Consider the following 16,390-nt stretch of genomic DNA (forward strand, 5'->3'; position numbering starts at 1 on the left):
ATAGAAAATTGCAAAAGTAAATCAATTCCTGCCGATCTTTCAGCACTAAATGCAAGCTGGGGCCAGGCAGCAACACAACAACAACAACAAGAGTCCCAGACCACAGCAAGACAACAACAACACGGTCCCTCAATACAATTGCACAACGATAGGCACGACTACCGCAGGAAGCAAACCTTCCGTGCGGAATGTCCCCTCTCTCACTGCGGAGCACCACCACAGGGCTGGTTTCTCCCGCTACGGACTCACCACCACCACTACCACCACCACTACTACCACCACCACTACCACCACTACCACCACCACTACCACCACCACCACTACCACCACCACTACCACCACCACTACCACCACTACCACCACCACTACCACCACCACTACCACCACCACCACTACCACCACCACTACCACCACCACTACCACCACTACCACCACCACCACTACCACCACTACCACCACTAACACTACCACCACCACTACCACCACCACTACCACCACCACCACTACCACTACCACCACTACCACCACCACTACCACCACCACTACCACCACCACTACCACCACCACCACTACCACCACCACTACCACCACCACCACTACCACCACCACTACCACCACCACCACCACTACCACCACCACCACTACCACCACCACCACTACCACCACCACTACCACCACCACTACCACCACCACTACCACCACCACCACCACTACCACCACCACTACCACCACCACCACTACCACCACCACTACCACCACCACTACCAACATCACTACCACCACCACCACTACCACCACCACCACTACCACCACCACCACCACCACTACCACCACCACCACCACTACCAACATCACTACCACCACCACCACTACCACCACCACCACTACCACCACCACCACCACCACCACCACCACCACTACTACCACTACCACCACCACCACTAGGGAAGACTCAGGACCGGTTCAGATAGTCCGTCACTGGTGGTGTTGGGGGCCACGAGCGGGGTTCGAACTCGGGTCGCCGGGTTCCTAGCTCAGCCAGCTGCACGCACACGACAAAGACAAAGGTCCCCCGTATAGCCTTAGGACTGCCGGGGTGGCAAGTGTTGTTAGCGAGCACCTCAGCCATTTAACATTACCAAGCTGCACCGTGGACAAAATCATTTGGCACGTGTCGTGACGTGTCCTACAAGATCTGACCGTGTCCTAAAAGATCTGATCGTGTCCCGCAAGATCTGACCGTGTTCTGCAAGATCTCACCGTGTCCTGCAAGATCTGACCGTGTCCCACAAGATCTCACCGTGTCCTACAAGATCTCACCGTGTCCTGCAAGATCTGACCGTGTCCCACAAGATCTGACCGTGTTCTGCAAGATCTCACCGTGTCCTAAAAGATCTGACCGTGTCCTACAAGATCTCACCGTGTCCTGCAAGATCTGACCGTGTCCCACAAGATCTGACCGTGTCCTACAAGATCTCACCGTGTCCTAAAAGATCTGACCGTGTCCTACAAGATCTGACCGTGTCCTACAAGATCTGATCGTGTCCTACAAGATCTGACCGTGTCCCACAAGATCTGACCGTGTCCCACAAGATCTGACTGTGTCCCACAAGATCTCACCGTGTTCTACAAGATCTCACTGTGTCCTGCAAGATCTGACCGTGTCCTGCGGCCGTCTGGAATGCTCTTCCGTCCGATATTAGGAAGCCACTAAATCTCAATTGAAAACGAATTTCTTTAGAACAAATTTTTGTGTTTAATTTGTTGTCCTTCCCCCGCACCTCCGATTAGCACGGTTGCCTACTACGGTGTGAAAGAAATTTGACGTACGTACAGCAACACGCGCACGACACGATGGACCCATCCCAGAGCTCTCTGCACCGGTGTATTTGACTGCATCGCTTCGTGCGGTGGGGGTTGGTCGGGGGTTGTAAGCGGTGACCAGAACTTACTTTGAATAGGTTAATCATAAGCCTGCCGCCTCCCCCTCACCACCACCGCCGCCGCTGCTGCCGTCACCACCACCGGGGCCACCACCATCCACCACCGCCAAAGCCACCACAACCCCCACCACCACCAAAGCCACCGCCACCACCACCACCAAAGCCAGCACCACCCCCACCACCACCAAAGCCACCACCACCCCCACCACCAACTGCCACCGCCACCACCACCATCATCAAAGCCGCCACTAAGACCACCACCGCCACTACCACCACCACCTACGCCACCACCACCACCGCCAAAGCCACCACATCATCAAAGCCGCCACTAAGACCACCACCGCCACTACCACCACCACCTCCGCTACCACCACCACCGCCAAAGCCACCACCATCATCAAAGCCGCCACTAAGACCACCACCGCCACTATCAGGCACCTACGCCACCACCACCACCGCCAAAGCCACCACCACCCCCACCACCAACTGCCACCGCCACCACCACCATCATCAAAGCCGCCACTAAGACCACCACCGCCACTACCACCACCACCTACGCCACCACCACCACCGCCAAAGCCACCACATCATCAAAGCCGCCACTAAGACCACCACCGCCACTACCACCACCACCTCCGCTACCACCACCACCGCCAAAGTCACCACCATCATCAAAGCCGCCACTAAGACCACCACCGCCACTATCACCACCTACGCCACCACCACCACCACCAAAGCCACCACCACCGCCACCACCACTTGCAACATTGCCAATCAAGCAGGACCCTCCCTCCATGACGCGGTTCAGTAGGAACCCACGAGCCGGGCTTGCCCAAGACGACGAGAAGGACGAACGCGATGGAAGCGGAGAGAGAGCCCGCCAACACTCACAGCGGAGCGATGTGTCTCTCTCTCTCACACGGGCCACGCTCTCAGCAACCGCGAACAACGCGTGGACGCTGACCACCACCATGCCGTTGTGCCCAATTCTAGCCCCAGCACTCACACCAATGCTGACACTAACACGCCAACAATGACACTAACATGTTAACACTGACACCAGCACTGACATCAATGACATTAACATGTTAACACTGACATGTTAACTATGACACCAATGACACTAACATGTTAACACTGACAACACAACAACAACCGCTGATCGCCACTAAGTGACAGTGACGTCACCACGGCGCCTGTACCAGGCTAGGTGCACTTTGAGGCCACGTGAAGTGTCGAATGCCCGCTGGCAGGAGGTCACGGAACAAACCCTGCAGGTGCCATGAGTTGACTGACCGAGATGGCTGGCTGATGCACCACCTGTGCCCCCTACTGTGCCAACTTGCTGTGCTTTAGCCACCCGGCGCTCCTCTCGTTGTTGTGAGCGTCGCTCCTCCGCCCTCCGTTATTGTTCGAGGGCGACTACCTCCAACTGCCCAGTAGCGTCCTTCACGAGCCTCCTCCACAGAGGCCGATCTTGACACCGCTGGTACCAGTCATCGGCAAGTCCACTCAGCTCCACGTCCTCCTGTACCACATCACTCCATCTCTTCTCTAGCCCGTGTCGCGCCCGTTTATCCCCCTCGATCCGGCCGAACAAAAGCTGTTTAGGCATGCGGTGGCTGGGCATGCGGGCTACATGACCCAGCCAACGCAGCCTTGCCTGCCGGAGGAGTTCACTGATGATGGGACTGTGTCCAGATCTTTCAAGGTGTCGGTGTTTGTGTCAGCGCTGGTGGTCAGCATTGGTGTGAGTGTTGACATGCTGGTGTGTGTGTGAGCATTGGTGCGATTGTTGTGTCGGTGTGGCCACACGTGTGGTCAATGGTGACCCTGGCACGCCACAATCACACCCAGAGTGCCCACTCACAGTGAGGAGGTGCTGCTGTGTCAGTGTTGATGCGTCAGTGTTGATGCGTCAGTGTTGATGTGCCAGTGTCGATGTGTCAGTATTGATGCGTCAGTGTTGACGTGTCAGTGTTGATGTCTCAGTGTTGATGTGTCAGTGTTGATGTGTCAGTGTTGATGAGTCAGTGTTGATGAGTCAGTGTTGATGTGTCAGCGTTGACGTGTCAGTGTTGACCGCGACACGCTGCCCATCACACTCACAGTGACGAGGTGTTGTCGGGCAGCAGAGGGGGCAGCCGCTGCAGTTCTCCCAGCGTGCAGTTCACCGAACACTCCGCGGGCAGCAGCGGGGGCAGAGGGCAGCGGCAAGTGCAGGCGACAGGGCAGCTCAGACTCCCCGTGCTGCCCACAGCAGCTACTCGAGGCGCCATCCCGGCCATCATCAACGTCATCATCATCATCAGCAGCAGGAGGATTAGAGTCCCAGGGGCAGTCCCGGGGCAGCTGTGCTGCTGCTGCTGCTGGTGCTGCCCTGGCTGCTGGTGCCCTGTCATCACTTCACAGTGGCAGGCAGCGCGCACGCCGAGGGGTGTCTCATAGTCGTGGATACGAACTGATGATGATGATTGTAATGATTGTGTCGGATGATGATGATGATATTGATGATGAGATCGATGATGATGAGATTGATGATGATGAGATTGATTATGATAAGATTGATGATGAGATTGATGATGATGAGATTGATGATGATGAGATTGATGATGAGATTGATGCTGAGATTGATGATGATGAGATTGATGATGATGAGATTGATGATGATGATGATGAGATTGATGATGATGATATTGATGAGATTGATGATGAGATTAATATTATGAGATTGATGATGATGATGAGATTGATGATGATGATGATGAGATTGATGATGATGAGATTGACGGTGCTAATTAACTGCTGTGATGGATCGGATGTCTGATGGAGCAAGTACCAAGCGGAATCATTCAATTTGAAACGACAGCAAGTACCCCGACTACAATGAGAATATTCACAATTAGAACTTGATGCGCGTGTGATGATGATGATGATAATCGTATCGTTAACTACAACGTCAATTGCATTTGTTGTTAACTTCTAAGCAATCCGATTGAAGATGCCCATTATTACGTCGCTACTAAAGTGGGCCATTGTAACAACAACAACAACAAAGGCGTTGCCACAAATTAATTAACAAGTAAATAACAACATTAACACCGTTATCGTTATTAATATTTATAACAACTTCATCCACCAATCAAAAGTGCGACGCCCCAAATCGGGAGATACAAAGACGGACGTGGCGGGGGGGGGGGTAAGACGGATGACTGTAGTTCTGTCTGCCTGTTGTTTTGCCCTCGGCTCGAGGCTGTAGCGGTAGTTGTAGTTAGTGGCTGTAGTTGTCAGGCTGTAGTAGCTGTAGTAGCAGCTGTAGTAGATGTAGTAGCAGCTGTAGTAGTAGTTGTTACAGCAGTAGTAGATGTAGTAGTAGCTGTAGTAGCAGCTGTAGTAGATGTAGCTGCTGTAGTAGTAGTTAGTAGCTGTAGTAGTTGTAGCTGTAGTAGTAGTAGCTGTAGTAGTAGTAGCTGTAGTAGTTGTAGCTGTAGTAGTAGTAGCTGTAGTAGTTGTAGCTGTAGTAGTAGTAGCTGTAGTAGTTGTAGCTGTAGTAGTTGTAGCTGTAGTAGCTGCTGTAGCTGGAGCAGTATGTTGTTGCCGCCTGTAGTTGTGGCCGCCTGTAGTTGTTGCCGCCTGTAGTTGTGGAGGTTGTTGCTGCCTGTAGTTGTTGTTGCCGCCTGTAGTTGTGGAGGTTGTTGCCGCCTGTAGTTGTGGAGGTTGTTGCCGCCTGTAGTTGTGGAGGTTGTTGCTGCCTGTAGTTGCTGTTGCCGCCTGTAGTTGTGGAGGTTGTAGTTGTGGAGGTTGTTGCCGCCTGTAGTTGTTTGTTGCCGCCTGTAGTTGTTGCTGCCTGTAGTTGTGGAGGTTGTTGCCGCCTGTAGTTGTTGTTGCCGCCTGTAGTTGTGGGGTTGTAGTTGTGGAGGTTGTTGCCGCCTGTAGTTGTGGAGGTTGTAGTTGTGGAGGTTGTTGCCGCCTGTAGTTGTTGTTGCCGCCTGTAGTTGGTGGGGTTGTAGTTGTGGAGGTTGTTGCCGCCTGTAGTTGTGGAGGTTGTTGCCGCCTGTAGTTGGTGGGGTTGTAGTTGTGGAGGTTGTTGCCGCCCGCGCTGTCTCGGATCACTCCTCGCGGCCGCCCCGGGGCCGTGACGCCTCGCGCCGGGGCGCCATGGTGACCGTGACGTCACGCGGCCACGCCCCCACACCCTCAACCCCTCCCCTCACTCCCCCTCAACCCCTCCCCTCACTCCCCTCACTCCCCTCACCCCCCTCACCCCCCTCAACACCCTCAACCCCTCCCTTCACTCCCCTCAACCCCCTCAACCCCTCCCCTCACCCCCCTCAACCCCTCCCCTCACCCCCCTCAACCCCCTCAACCCCTCCCATCACTCCCCCTCAACCCCTCCCCTCACTCCCCCTCAACCCCCTCAACCCCTCCCCTCACTCCCCTCACTCCCCTCACCCCCCTCACCCCCCCTCAACCCCTCCATTCACTCCCCTCAACCCCCTCAACCCCTCCCCTCACCCCCCTCAACCCCCTCAACCCCTCCCTTCACTCCCCTCAACCCCCTCAACCCCTCCCCTCACCCCCCTCAACCCCTCCCCTCACTCCCCTCACCCCCCTCAACCCCCTCAACCCCTCCCTTCACTCCCCTCAACCCCCTCAACCCCTCCCCTCACTCCCCTCACTCCCCTCACTCCCCTCAACCCCTCCCTTCACTCCCCTCAACCCCCTCAACCCCTCCCCCCCCTCAACCCCTCCCCTCACCCCCCTCAACCCCCTCAACCCCTCCCCTCACCCCCCTCAACCCCTCCCCTCACACCCCTCACCCCCCCTCAACCCCCTCAACCCCTCCCCTCACCCCCCTCAACCCCTCCCCTCACTCCCCTCAACCCCTCCCTTCACTCCCCTCAACCCCCTCAACCCCTCCCCCCCCTCAACCCCTCCCCTCACCCCCCTCAACCCCCTCAACCCCTCCCCTCACCCCCCTCAACCCCTCCCCTCACACCCCTCACCCCCCCTCAACCCCCTCAACCCCTCCCCTCACCCCCCTCAACCCCTCCCCTCACTCCCCTCACCCCCCTCAACCCCTCCCCTCACTCCCCACAACCCCCCTCAACCCCCCTCAACCCCTCCCCTCACACCCCCTCAACCCCTCCCTTCACTCCCCTCACTCCCCTCACTCCGCACAACCCCTCCCCTCACCCCTCTCAACCCCTCCCCTCACCCCCCTCAACCCCTCCCCTCACTCCCCTCAACCCCCCTCAACCCCTCCCCTCACTCCCCTCAACACCCTCAACTCCCTCACCCTCAACCCCTCCCCTCACTCCCCACAACCCCCCTCAACCCCTCCCCTCACACCCCCTCAACCCCTCCCTTCACTCCCCTCACTCCCCTCACTCCGCACAACCCCTCCCCTCACCCCCCTCAACCCCTCCCCTCACTCCCCTCACTCCCCTCACTCCCCACAACCCCCCTCAACCCCCCTCAACCCCTCCCCTCAACCCCTCCCCTCAACCCCTCCCCTCACTCCCCCTCAACCCTTCCCTCAACCCCCCTCAACCCCCCTCAACCCCTCCCCTCACTCTCCACAACCCCCTCAACCCCTCCCCTCAACCCCTCCCCTCAACCCCTCCCCTCAACCCCTCCCCTCAACCCCTCCCCTCAACCCCTCCCCTCAACCCCTCCCCTCACTCCCCCTCAACCCTTCCCTCAACCCCCCTCAACCCCCCTCAACCCCCCTCAACCCCCCTCAACCCCCCTCAACCCCCCTCAACCCCCCTCAACCCCTCCCCTCACTCCCCTCACCCCCCCTCAACCCCTCCCCTCACTCCCCACAACCCCCCTCAACCCCCCTCAACCCCTCCCCTCACACCCCCTCAACCCCTCTCTTCACTCCCCTCACTCCCCTCACTCCGCACAACCCCTCCCCTCACCCCTCTCAACCCCTCCCCTCACCCCCCTCAACCCCTCCCCTCACTCCCCTCAACCCCCCTCAACCCCTCCCCTCACTCCCCTCAACACCCTCAACTCCCTCACCCTCAACCCCTCCCCTCACTCCCCACAACCCCCCTCAACCCTCCCCTCACACCCCCTCAACCCCTCCCTTCACTCCCCTCACTCCCCTCACTCCGCACAACCCCTCCCCTCACCCCCCTCAACCCCTCCCCTCACTCCCCTCACTCCCCACAACCCCCCTCAACCCCCCTCAACCCCTCCCCTCAACCCCTCCCCTCAACCCCTCCCCTCACTCCCCCTCAACCCTTCCCTCAACCCCCCTCAACCCCCCTCAACCCCTCCCCTCACTCTCCACAACCCCCTCAACCCCTCCCCTCAACCCCTCCCCTCAACCCCTCCCCTCACTCCCCCTCAACCCTTCCCTCAACCCCCCTCAACCCCCCTCAACCCCTCCCCTCACTCTCCACAACCCCCTCAACCCCTCCCCTCAACCCCGTTCACTCCCCTCAACCCCCCTCAATCCCCCTCAACCCCCCTCAACCCCCCTCAACCCCCCTCAACCCCCCTCAACCCCCCTCAACCCCTCCCCTCAACCCCTCCCCTCACTCCCCCTCAACCCTTCCCTCAACCCCCCTCAACCCCCCTCAACCCCCCTCAACCCCTCCCCTCACTCCCCACAACCCCCTCAACCCCTCCCCTCACTCCCCTCAACCCCTCCCATCACTCCCATCACTCCCCACAACCCCTCCCCTCACTCCCCCTCCCCTCACTCCCCCTCAACCCCGCCCCTCACTCCCCTCAACCCCTCCCCTCACTCCCCACAACCCCTCCCCTCACTCCCCTCACTCCCCCTCAACCCCTCCCCTCACTCCCCCTCAACCCCTCCCCTCACTCCCCTCAACCCCCTCAACCCCTCCCCTTAACCCCCTCAACCCCCTCAACCCCTCCCCTTACCCCCCTCAACCCCTCCCCTCACTCCCCTTATCAGCCTGTGAAGGCCACCACGGCACACGAGGGGGTGGGTGGCCAGCACCACGCCCGGCCGCCTTTGTCTCCCCAGTGACGATGTTTACACAGCGCACACCAGGCACTCAGTTGAGGCTGAGTCGACCTAGGGGAGACCCAGGACAGGTTCATGATAATTTTCGTCGCTGCCGTTGGTGGCCACAAGCGGGAATCGAACTCGGGTGGCCGGGTTCGTAGCGCAGCGTAGCGCTAACCACTGCACCACCGCTCCCCACCCACCTCTTCTCACCACGTGGACGCAACCACGCCCGACCGCCTTTGTCTCCCCTTTCGCCCCACCCCGCACCGATGTCTGTTGCACATCTGGCAAACCGCTCAATACATTGGGCCAATAACAATACTTTGTGCGTGTGAAGTACCGGTGAAGACGCTGGACACCCAGGTTGAGGCACACGTATATTTATTTCAGCTTATCGGTACAGGACAACACTAGAGGGGGTAGCGGCCCCCTCACCCGGATAACTGGGGATACCCCCTAGCTAATCTCACCTATCCCCAAGTCCTCCTCTAACGAGCTAGGGGAGGCTAACTGGCCCGACACTGGTGAGTCGGGCTACGGTCTCCGGAGTCCCAGGGTCTAACCCTGGTTCACGGAACCACGCCTCTGGCTCGCTCCTCTGCAGCCCTGACAAGGGCGGCGTCGAGGGGAGTCCAGGGCTCTAGCTAGAGGATCTTCACTCTTCCTCCTTCGTTCCCAGACTGAGCCCCGAGCTCTCTTTGTCCTCCCCCTTTATACCCCCCATCAGGATCACAACCCCCCAGGCTGCCTGATGCGGACGTCGCTGCGGGCACCCCCCCCGTGTACTCCCGTAACTCCGCCCACTGTGTTTGTTACCCATTGGATCGTATGCACTTACAGCCCTCCCGTAACAGCCCTACATCACCCCCCCCCATTACAGCTCGCAGCCGTCCCGGCTGCAACAATTCCAAATAAAGGAACAATTACCCCTCGACCCCGTGTGTGCCTCATTTTTTCAACAAAATGCAAATAGCAGAACAACAACAAGAACAACAACCATACCCCCGAAGGGAATGTCCGACGCACCCCCCCCCCCCGCATAAATACGAAATCCGTAAGCACGTATGTACAACTAGCCAGGAACTCCCCCATCACACACAGCACACCCACGACACACAACGCACCCACAACACACACACCGCGCCCACACAACACAACACACTCAGTGTGCAAGGAGCACACCACCGACGCAGCATACAGTAACCATGACACGTGAAGGAAATAAATAAGAAAAGTTTTTTTTTTTTTTCTTTTTCTTCCTGCTGTATATTATAAGAGTCTGCGCATTTTAGCGCGCGTCCTTGCCGCAGGCCCGTCACACGGGGCAACCCCGGACGGCGGACCATCCGGTGGCGGCTGTCCCATTCGAGGTGAGGTCGCGATTGAAGTCGCGCGACTGTCGGCATCACCTGTGGGGGTTCCAGGGCGTGAGCCCGTCATTCCCGGTACACCTGTGGGTGGGACAGCCGGCAACACATCAGGCGAGAGCAGCGACGGACCCTCCGAGTCGGTCGACCCCCCACATGCTTGGCCTCGCGTGCGTGGCGTGGGCCCCCGCACCGCAACAAACGGCTTCAGCCTAGAGGGGTGTACAAACCACCGGCGCCTTCCCCATTGGATTCGAACGCACTGAGGCCTCAAAACCTCAATAACCTCGACGGGGCCCCGCCACGGGCGTACGAGTTTAGAGGAGGTCGCGAGTGGTACCTGGGGACAGTGCAGCCATGCCCTGTCCCCCGGCTTCCACTGCAGCACGTGCGCGCGAGCCAGTCTGAGGCGCTCGTTCGCCTTCTGACGCCTGTCAGAATTTAGCCTCGCCGCATCCCGCGCCTCAGTCAGTTTGTCAAGGTTAAATTTAACGTGATCGTCCAATTTAGATTTGCCCAGCGGCACGTGGATCTGCAACTGTGCCCGAACAGGTGGGTCGGGTTCGCGGCCATACATAAGAAAGAAAGGTGAAAACCCCGTCGCAGCATGGGGAGCCAATCTGTATGCCGCTAGAACCCCTTGAATTTGTAAGTCCCAATCAGCCTGTGAGTCCGAAACTTGCTGCGACAACATAGACGTGATGGTGCGATGCAGACGCTCGACCATCCCGTCCGTTTGCGGGTGATAGGGGGAGGTTCGAATTTTTTTCGTTCCCAGGAGATCACAGACTTGTTTTAGGAGTTTCCCCGAAAAATTTCTACCCTGGTCGGTCAACAACCGCTCCGGGGCACCTTTGTCCATGACATAACCTTGGACAAAGGCGTCGACGATGGCTGCTGCCGACTGATTCGCCAGGGGCCAGGCCATAGGCCAGCGCGTAAAATATTCGACCCCAGTAAGCAAATATTTATTTCCCCTGGAGGTGGCGGGGAATGGCCCCAGAATATCCAGTGCGACCAGTTCATTTATTCTGGAGACCTGGATGGATTGTAAGGGCGGGTTCGACTCCCGTGCCGGTGGTTTGCGCTGCGCACACTGAGGGCATGCCGCCAACAGATCAGCAACATCCCTTGTCATACCCGGCCAAAAAAAATTCAGCTGAAGCAAGGCGAGTGTTTTCTGGGTACCTAGGTGGAGGAGGCGCTCATGAGCAGCCCACACCACCTTACCCTCGTAGGCCAGAAGGGACCACCAGCCGGTGACGCTGGGATTTCCCGTCCCAATGCATAAGCAAGCCCGCATGGGTTTCCCATGCGTCGGCATGACCCGTCACACGCCCCCTCTCCCCGGCGCGACGACGCAACGCGAGGAGGGAGGCATCCTCCAACTGGAGGCGCCCCCATTCATCAACGGGCAATCCAAGCAGGGAATCTCTCCCCTGTTCGGCGATATCAATGGGGACTCCCGTTTCATCGTCGGCGGCCGCCGCCAGGACCGGAACCATCACGTCCCCCACTGGCTTGCAACGCCCCGACCCCAGGAGACATGCGCATTCGGAGGCGGTTGGCATCCGTGACAGAGCGTCAGCGTTGGTGTGGCGAACGCCCTTACGATAAGTGGTTTCAAAACTGAAATCCTGGAGGACCTCCAGCCATCGGGACAATTGTCCCGATGGCTGTTGAACCTTCAGGGCGTACTGCAGTGCCGCATGATCTGTGCGGACGGTGAAATGCCGACCGTACAGATATGGGCGATACTGTTGGATGAAATAGACAATTGCCAACAGTTCCCTACGGGTGACACAATATCTTTGCTCCGTTGGAGACAACACCCGACTGCCGTACGCGACCACCCGTTCCACGCCGTCAACCACCTGGGAAAGCACGCCTCCAATACCCGTGTTGCTCGCGTCGGTATCGAGCAAAAACGGCCTCGAAAAATCTGGGTAAATCAAGGGAGGAGCCTTCACCAGCGCGTCCCGAAGGGAGCAGAAAGCAGCTTCCTCATCCTGACCCCAGTGGAACCGAACCCCTTTAGATGTTAACGCGTGTAGGGGTTTGGCAATTGTTGCAAAATTAGCGACGAAGCGTCGGTAATATGATGCGAAGCCAATAAAACTCCTGACCTCTCCCACCGAGGTGGGAGTCGGCCAGGAGCTGACACACTGCGTTTTGGCGGGATCGGTAGCAATACCCGAGCGCCCTACGATGTGCCCCAAATAACGCACCGACTCGCGTAACAAATGGCATTTTTGGGGCTTAAATTTCAAATTAGCAGCCCGCATCTTTAGGAAAACCGCCCGCAACCTCTGGAGATGTTCATCAAAAGTTTTACCAAAGACAATAACGTCATCCAAATAAATCAGGCACGATTCCCATTGCAATCCAGCCAAAACCAATTCCATCAATCGCTGGAAAGTTGCCGGCGCTGAGTGTAAGCCCATCGGCAACCGGTTGAATTGGAACAGGCCGTGCGGTGTACGGAAAGCAGTTTTAGGCTTAGAATCATCGTCCAGAGGAAGCTGCCAGAATCCCGAAAGTAAATCTAGTGTGGAGAAGAATCGCGCTCCCGCCAAAGCGTCCAGCGATTCGTCCATCCGTGGGAGCGGGTATGCGTCGGCAACCGAAATTTTATTAAGGCGCCGAAAATCCACGCAAAACCGCAACGAGCCGTCCTGCTTTTTAACCAGGACGATCGGCGCTCCCCACGGGCTGGTGGAGGGAGAAATGATGTCGGCGGCTAACATGTCATCAACAGCCGATTTGACATGGTCCTTTTCGGCGGGACTTAACCGAAACGGATTTTGGCGAATTGGCGCGCTGTCACCCCGTGTCAATATGGTGACGCAGCAGGTGAGTGCAACCCAAATCATATTTATCACGACTGAAAACGTCGGAAAATTCCCTCAGTAGCGTTCTAAGCTGTTGGCGCTCTGAATTTGTCAGGTCCGTCGATCCCGCACAAAGCGCGTCGATCCACCCTTCATCGCTGTCCGAATGTGGGAGCATCCGGGAAGCAGTGCCAACGTGGTTCGCGACAGGTTCCTCGCAGGGCATTGGCGTCGCGTGAGCGAGCACCGTCCCTTGAGGAACCACCACCGTCTGCGATCCCACATTTAGGACCGCGATGAAAGGGTCCCCGTCCCCTCTTACGACGGTCTGGGCCGGAATCAAATGAGGCCCATTAACCCCGGCCCTAGACGGTCCCAGCAAAACACCCTGATCCCCTATGCCCTTAGCGAAGGGCTTACGAAGTTTCAGAGGCACTAGCATTTGAGCTCCCGGCGGCACACGAACAGTTTCAACGACGAACGCCGGTACCGTCGCGAACGCCGACCGAGCCGCCGCAGGGGATGGCAGGAACGCCATGCGCCGCCCCGATGGAAGCTCAATGCATCCTTGGTCGATCAAAATACGAATGGGCATTTTACCTAAGAAATCCGTCCCCAGCAGGCACGGAACCGCCAGCGAGGAGGAAACGAAAATCGGCCCCGACAATTTGATGTCCCCAATAGAAATTTGCGCTCGAATCTGTCCCATGATGCCGAGAGAGCCCCCGTTAGCGGCATAGAATGGGACGTTAACCGGCAGTAAAGGCCGGCTTTGTACGGGCAGAATATTGTAAATTAATTCCGAAATGATTGTCGCCGATGCCCCCGTATCGACCAAGATGCGTACTTCTACCCCCGTCAATGTGTCCGACTACGGCCGACGACCCTGACGACGCGGCTACCACGCGATGGGCCAACACGGACCACTGTTTGGGCTCGATTTGAGTCCCCGCAGTGATCCGCGTTGGCCCCTCGCAACGCGACATCGGCCCCCCGTTTGTTGTGGTGCGAGAGCGTGCAACGGGTAGGTGCTTTGGCCAAACATGTGTGGTGCCGCGACTCGCCGGGTCATGTTGCTGGAGCTTGGGAGGAGGAGGCCCGGCGTCCCGTCGAGCCGTCGTCCCGCGCTGTCGAGGAGAGCGGCACCCCGAGGCGACGTGGCCCCGGACGCCGCAGTTGAAACACCGCGGGAGCCCCGGTGGAGACGACGGGCGGTTGAAACGGCTTGACCCGTCCCGGGCCGACCGTACTTCTTGCGCCTGTTGCCGTCGATGGTCGACGGCGAAGAGCTCCTCCGTCGGAAGGGTGGCTGCAGCCACCGCACGCCCTGCCGATGCCCTGCTGGCTTTCCGCCGCAGGGACAGAAGGTTGGCGTGAAGGAGGCGCGCCGCCTGAAGAGAGGTCATCTCGGCGTCCTCCTGTGCGACGACAGCGATGTCCAGGTCGTCTGCCAGGAGGAGTATTTTCTCCGTGACCATCGCGTCCACGCCATCGTCGTCCATACGGGGAAAAGCCGTCTTAGCCAGCGCTAGGAGGCTCGTCCTGTATGCCAGGGGCGACTCCTTCTCACCCCGCTTGCGCTCGTAGAACCGCTCTCTGCATTCCGCTGAAGGTCCATAGACCCCGGCCAGCAGCTGTAGTGCCTTCGGCAGAGTAGACCGCTTCTCTTTCGGCGCCGATGTGAGGGCGGCGAGCGCGTCTGCGTCGAGGAGCGCCGGCAGCGCGCAGAGGGCTTCATCGTCGGACCACCTTGCCATTTCTTGGTGGGCGATGAAGCGTCGCTGGAAGCCGCCCCAGTCGCCCTCTGCACCAACAAATTCTTTCAGCGGAGGCAGCCGTTGTTGTAGCGCAGCGTTCGCCTTGGACGTCTGTAGGCTGCTATCCCCGGGACTCGGCTGTGCGTCGGCGCGAATGGCAGATGGAATCGCCTGTCGCGGATGTGATGACGCTCCCTCCGCTGGAGATGACGCAGCTGTCCCAGCGAGAGCGGTGTCGGACCCAAGGTTGAGCCCGGCCACGCCCTCCGCAGCTGCCGTGACGATGGCGGGAAATTCAAAGTTTGAGTTTTCAGAAATGGCGGGAAGGCGCTCAGGTTGACGACTCCCCTCGCCCCGTGGTGGACCACCAGCCCCCAGCCGCGTGATGTTTTCCAGCGTGGCGGCAGCGGCGTACAGTAGCTCCGCCAGTCTCTCGTGAGCCAGCCGTAGCGCGTCTGGCTGCGGCCCCTCTTCATGCCGATGCCCCGGTAGGAACGCGTCGGCCCCCCGGCTGCGCCATGTCTTGGTGAGCCGCCTCGGGCTCAACGACTTCAGCAGTGTCCTCCTCCGGTACTCTGGCTCGAGCTGTCTGACGTGTTTCCATGTCCGTAGTACTTCTGACACCAGATGAAGTACCGGTGAAGACGCTGGACACCCAGGTTGAGGCACACGTATATTTATTTCAGCTTATCGGTACAGGACAACACTAGAGGGGGTAGCGGCCCCCTCACCCGGATAACTGGGGATACCCCCTAGCTAATCTCACCTATCCCCAAGTCCTCCTCTAACGAGCTAGGGGAGGCTAACTGGCCCGACACTGGTGAGTCGGGCTACGGTCTCCGGAGTCCCAGGGTCTAACCCTGGTTCACGGAACCACGCCTCTGGCTCGCTCCTCTGCAGCCCTGACAAGGGCGGCGTCGAGGGGAGTCCAGGGCTCTAGCTAGAGGATCTTCACTCTTCCTCCTTCGTTCCCAGACTGAGCCCCGAGCTCTCTTTGTCCTCCCCCTTTATACCCCCCATCAGGATCACAACCCCCCAGGCTGCCTGATGCGGACGTCGCTGCGGGCACCCCCCCCGTGTACTCCCGTAACTCCGCCCACTGTGTTTGTTACCCATTGGATCGTATGCACTTACAGCCCTCCCGTAACAGCCCTACACGTGTATGTGAGTGGTCTTCAAATGAAACATCTAACCTATAATTGCCGACGTTTCGGGCAATGGTCCTTGTGAATTGCACGAAAAAATGAGAAATGTAATTTAATGCAAGGTTGTCACAGGCTGCCTGGGGCCAGTGCTACATTGTCGGCAGCAGAGATCAACAATGCAGCACCATCATCTCTTGTTGTACCTCGATTTGGTGGTGAAGTATGGGGCCGTCCATAAATGACGTCACACGATTTTGGACGATTTTTGACCCCCCCCCCTCGTCACACGGCGTCACAAAAAGTCAGACCCCCCCCCCCTCAAATATGACGTCACAATGCTCTGCCCCCCCCCC

The 16,390-nt window shown here is 58.3% G+C and overlaps 2 protein-coding genes across 2 annotated transcripts in view; one reads left to right on the forward strand and one right to left on the reverse strand.

Moving 5' to 3' along the window:
- PKD1 (polycystin 1, transient receptor potential channel interacting) overlaps positions 1–4,345 on the reverse strand; it is an 80,252-nt gene extending 75,907 nt beyond the window's left edge. Inside the window, 1 exon segment of the mRNA XM_078618568.1 lies at positions 4,053–4,345. Coding sequence (XP_078474694.1) covers positions 4,053–4,222 — 170 coding nt within the window. The 5' untranslated portion in view covers positions 4,223–4,345.
- A 408-nt stretch (positions 4,346–4,753) lies between these two features.
- The window catches only part of UQCRC2 (ubiquinol-cytochrome c reductase core protein 2), a 22,958-nt gene continuing 11,321 nt past the window's right edge, over positions 4,754–16,390 (forward strand). Inside the window, exon 1 of the mRNA XM_078618570.1 lies at positions 4,754–4,778. Coding sequence (XP_078474696.1) covers positions 4,754–4,778 — 25 coding nt within the window. The remainder of the gene's footprint in view (positions 4,779–16,390) is intronic.

The sequence above is a fragment of the Lampetra planeri genome, chromosome 58 (assembly GCF_965212315.1).
Source record: "Lampetra planeri chromosome 58, kcLamPlan1.2.h2, whole genome shotgun sequence".
Classification (NCBI taxonomy): domain Eukaryota; kingdom Metazoa; phylum Chordata; class Hyperoartia; order Petromyzontiformes; family Petromyzontidae; genus Lampetra; species Lampetra planeri.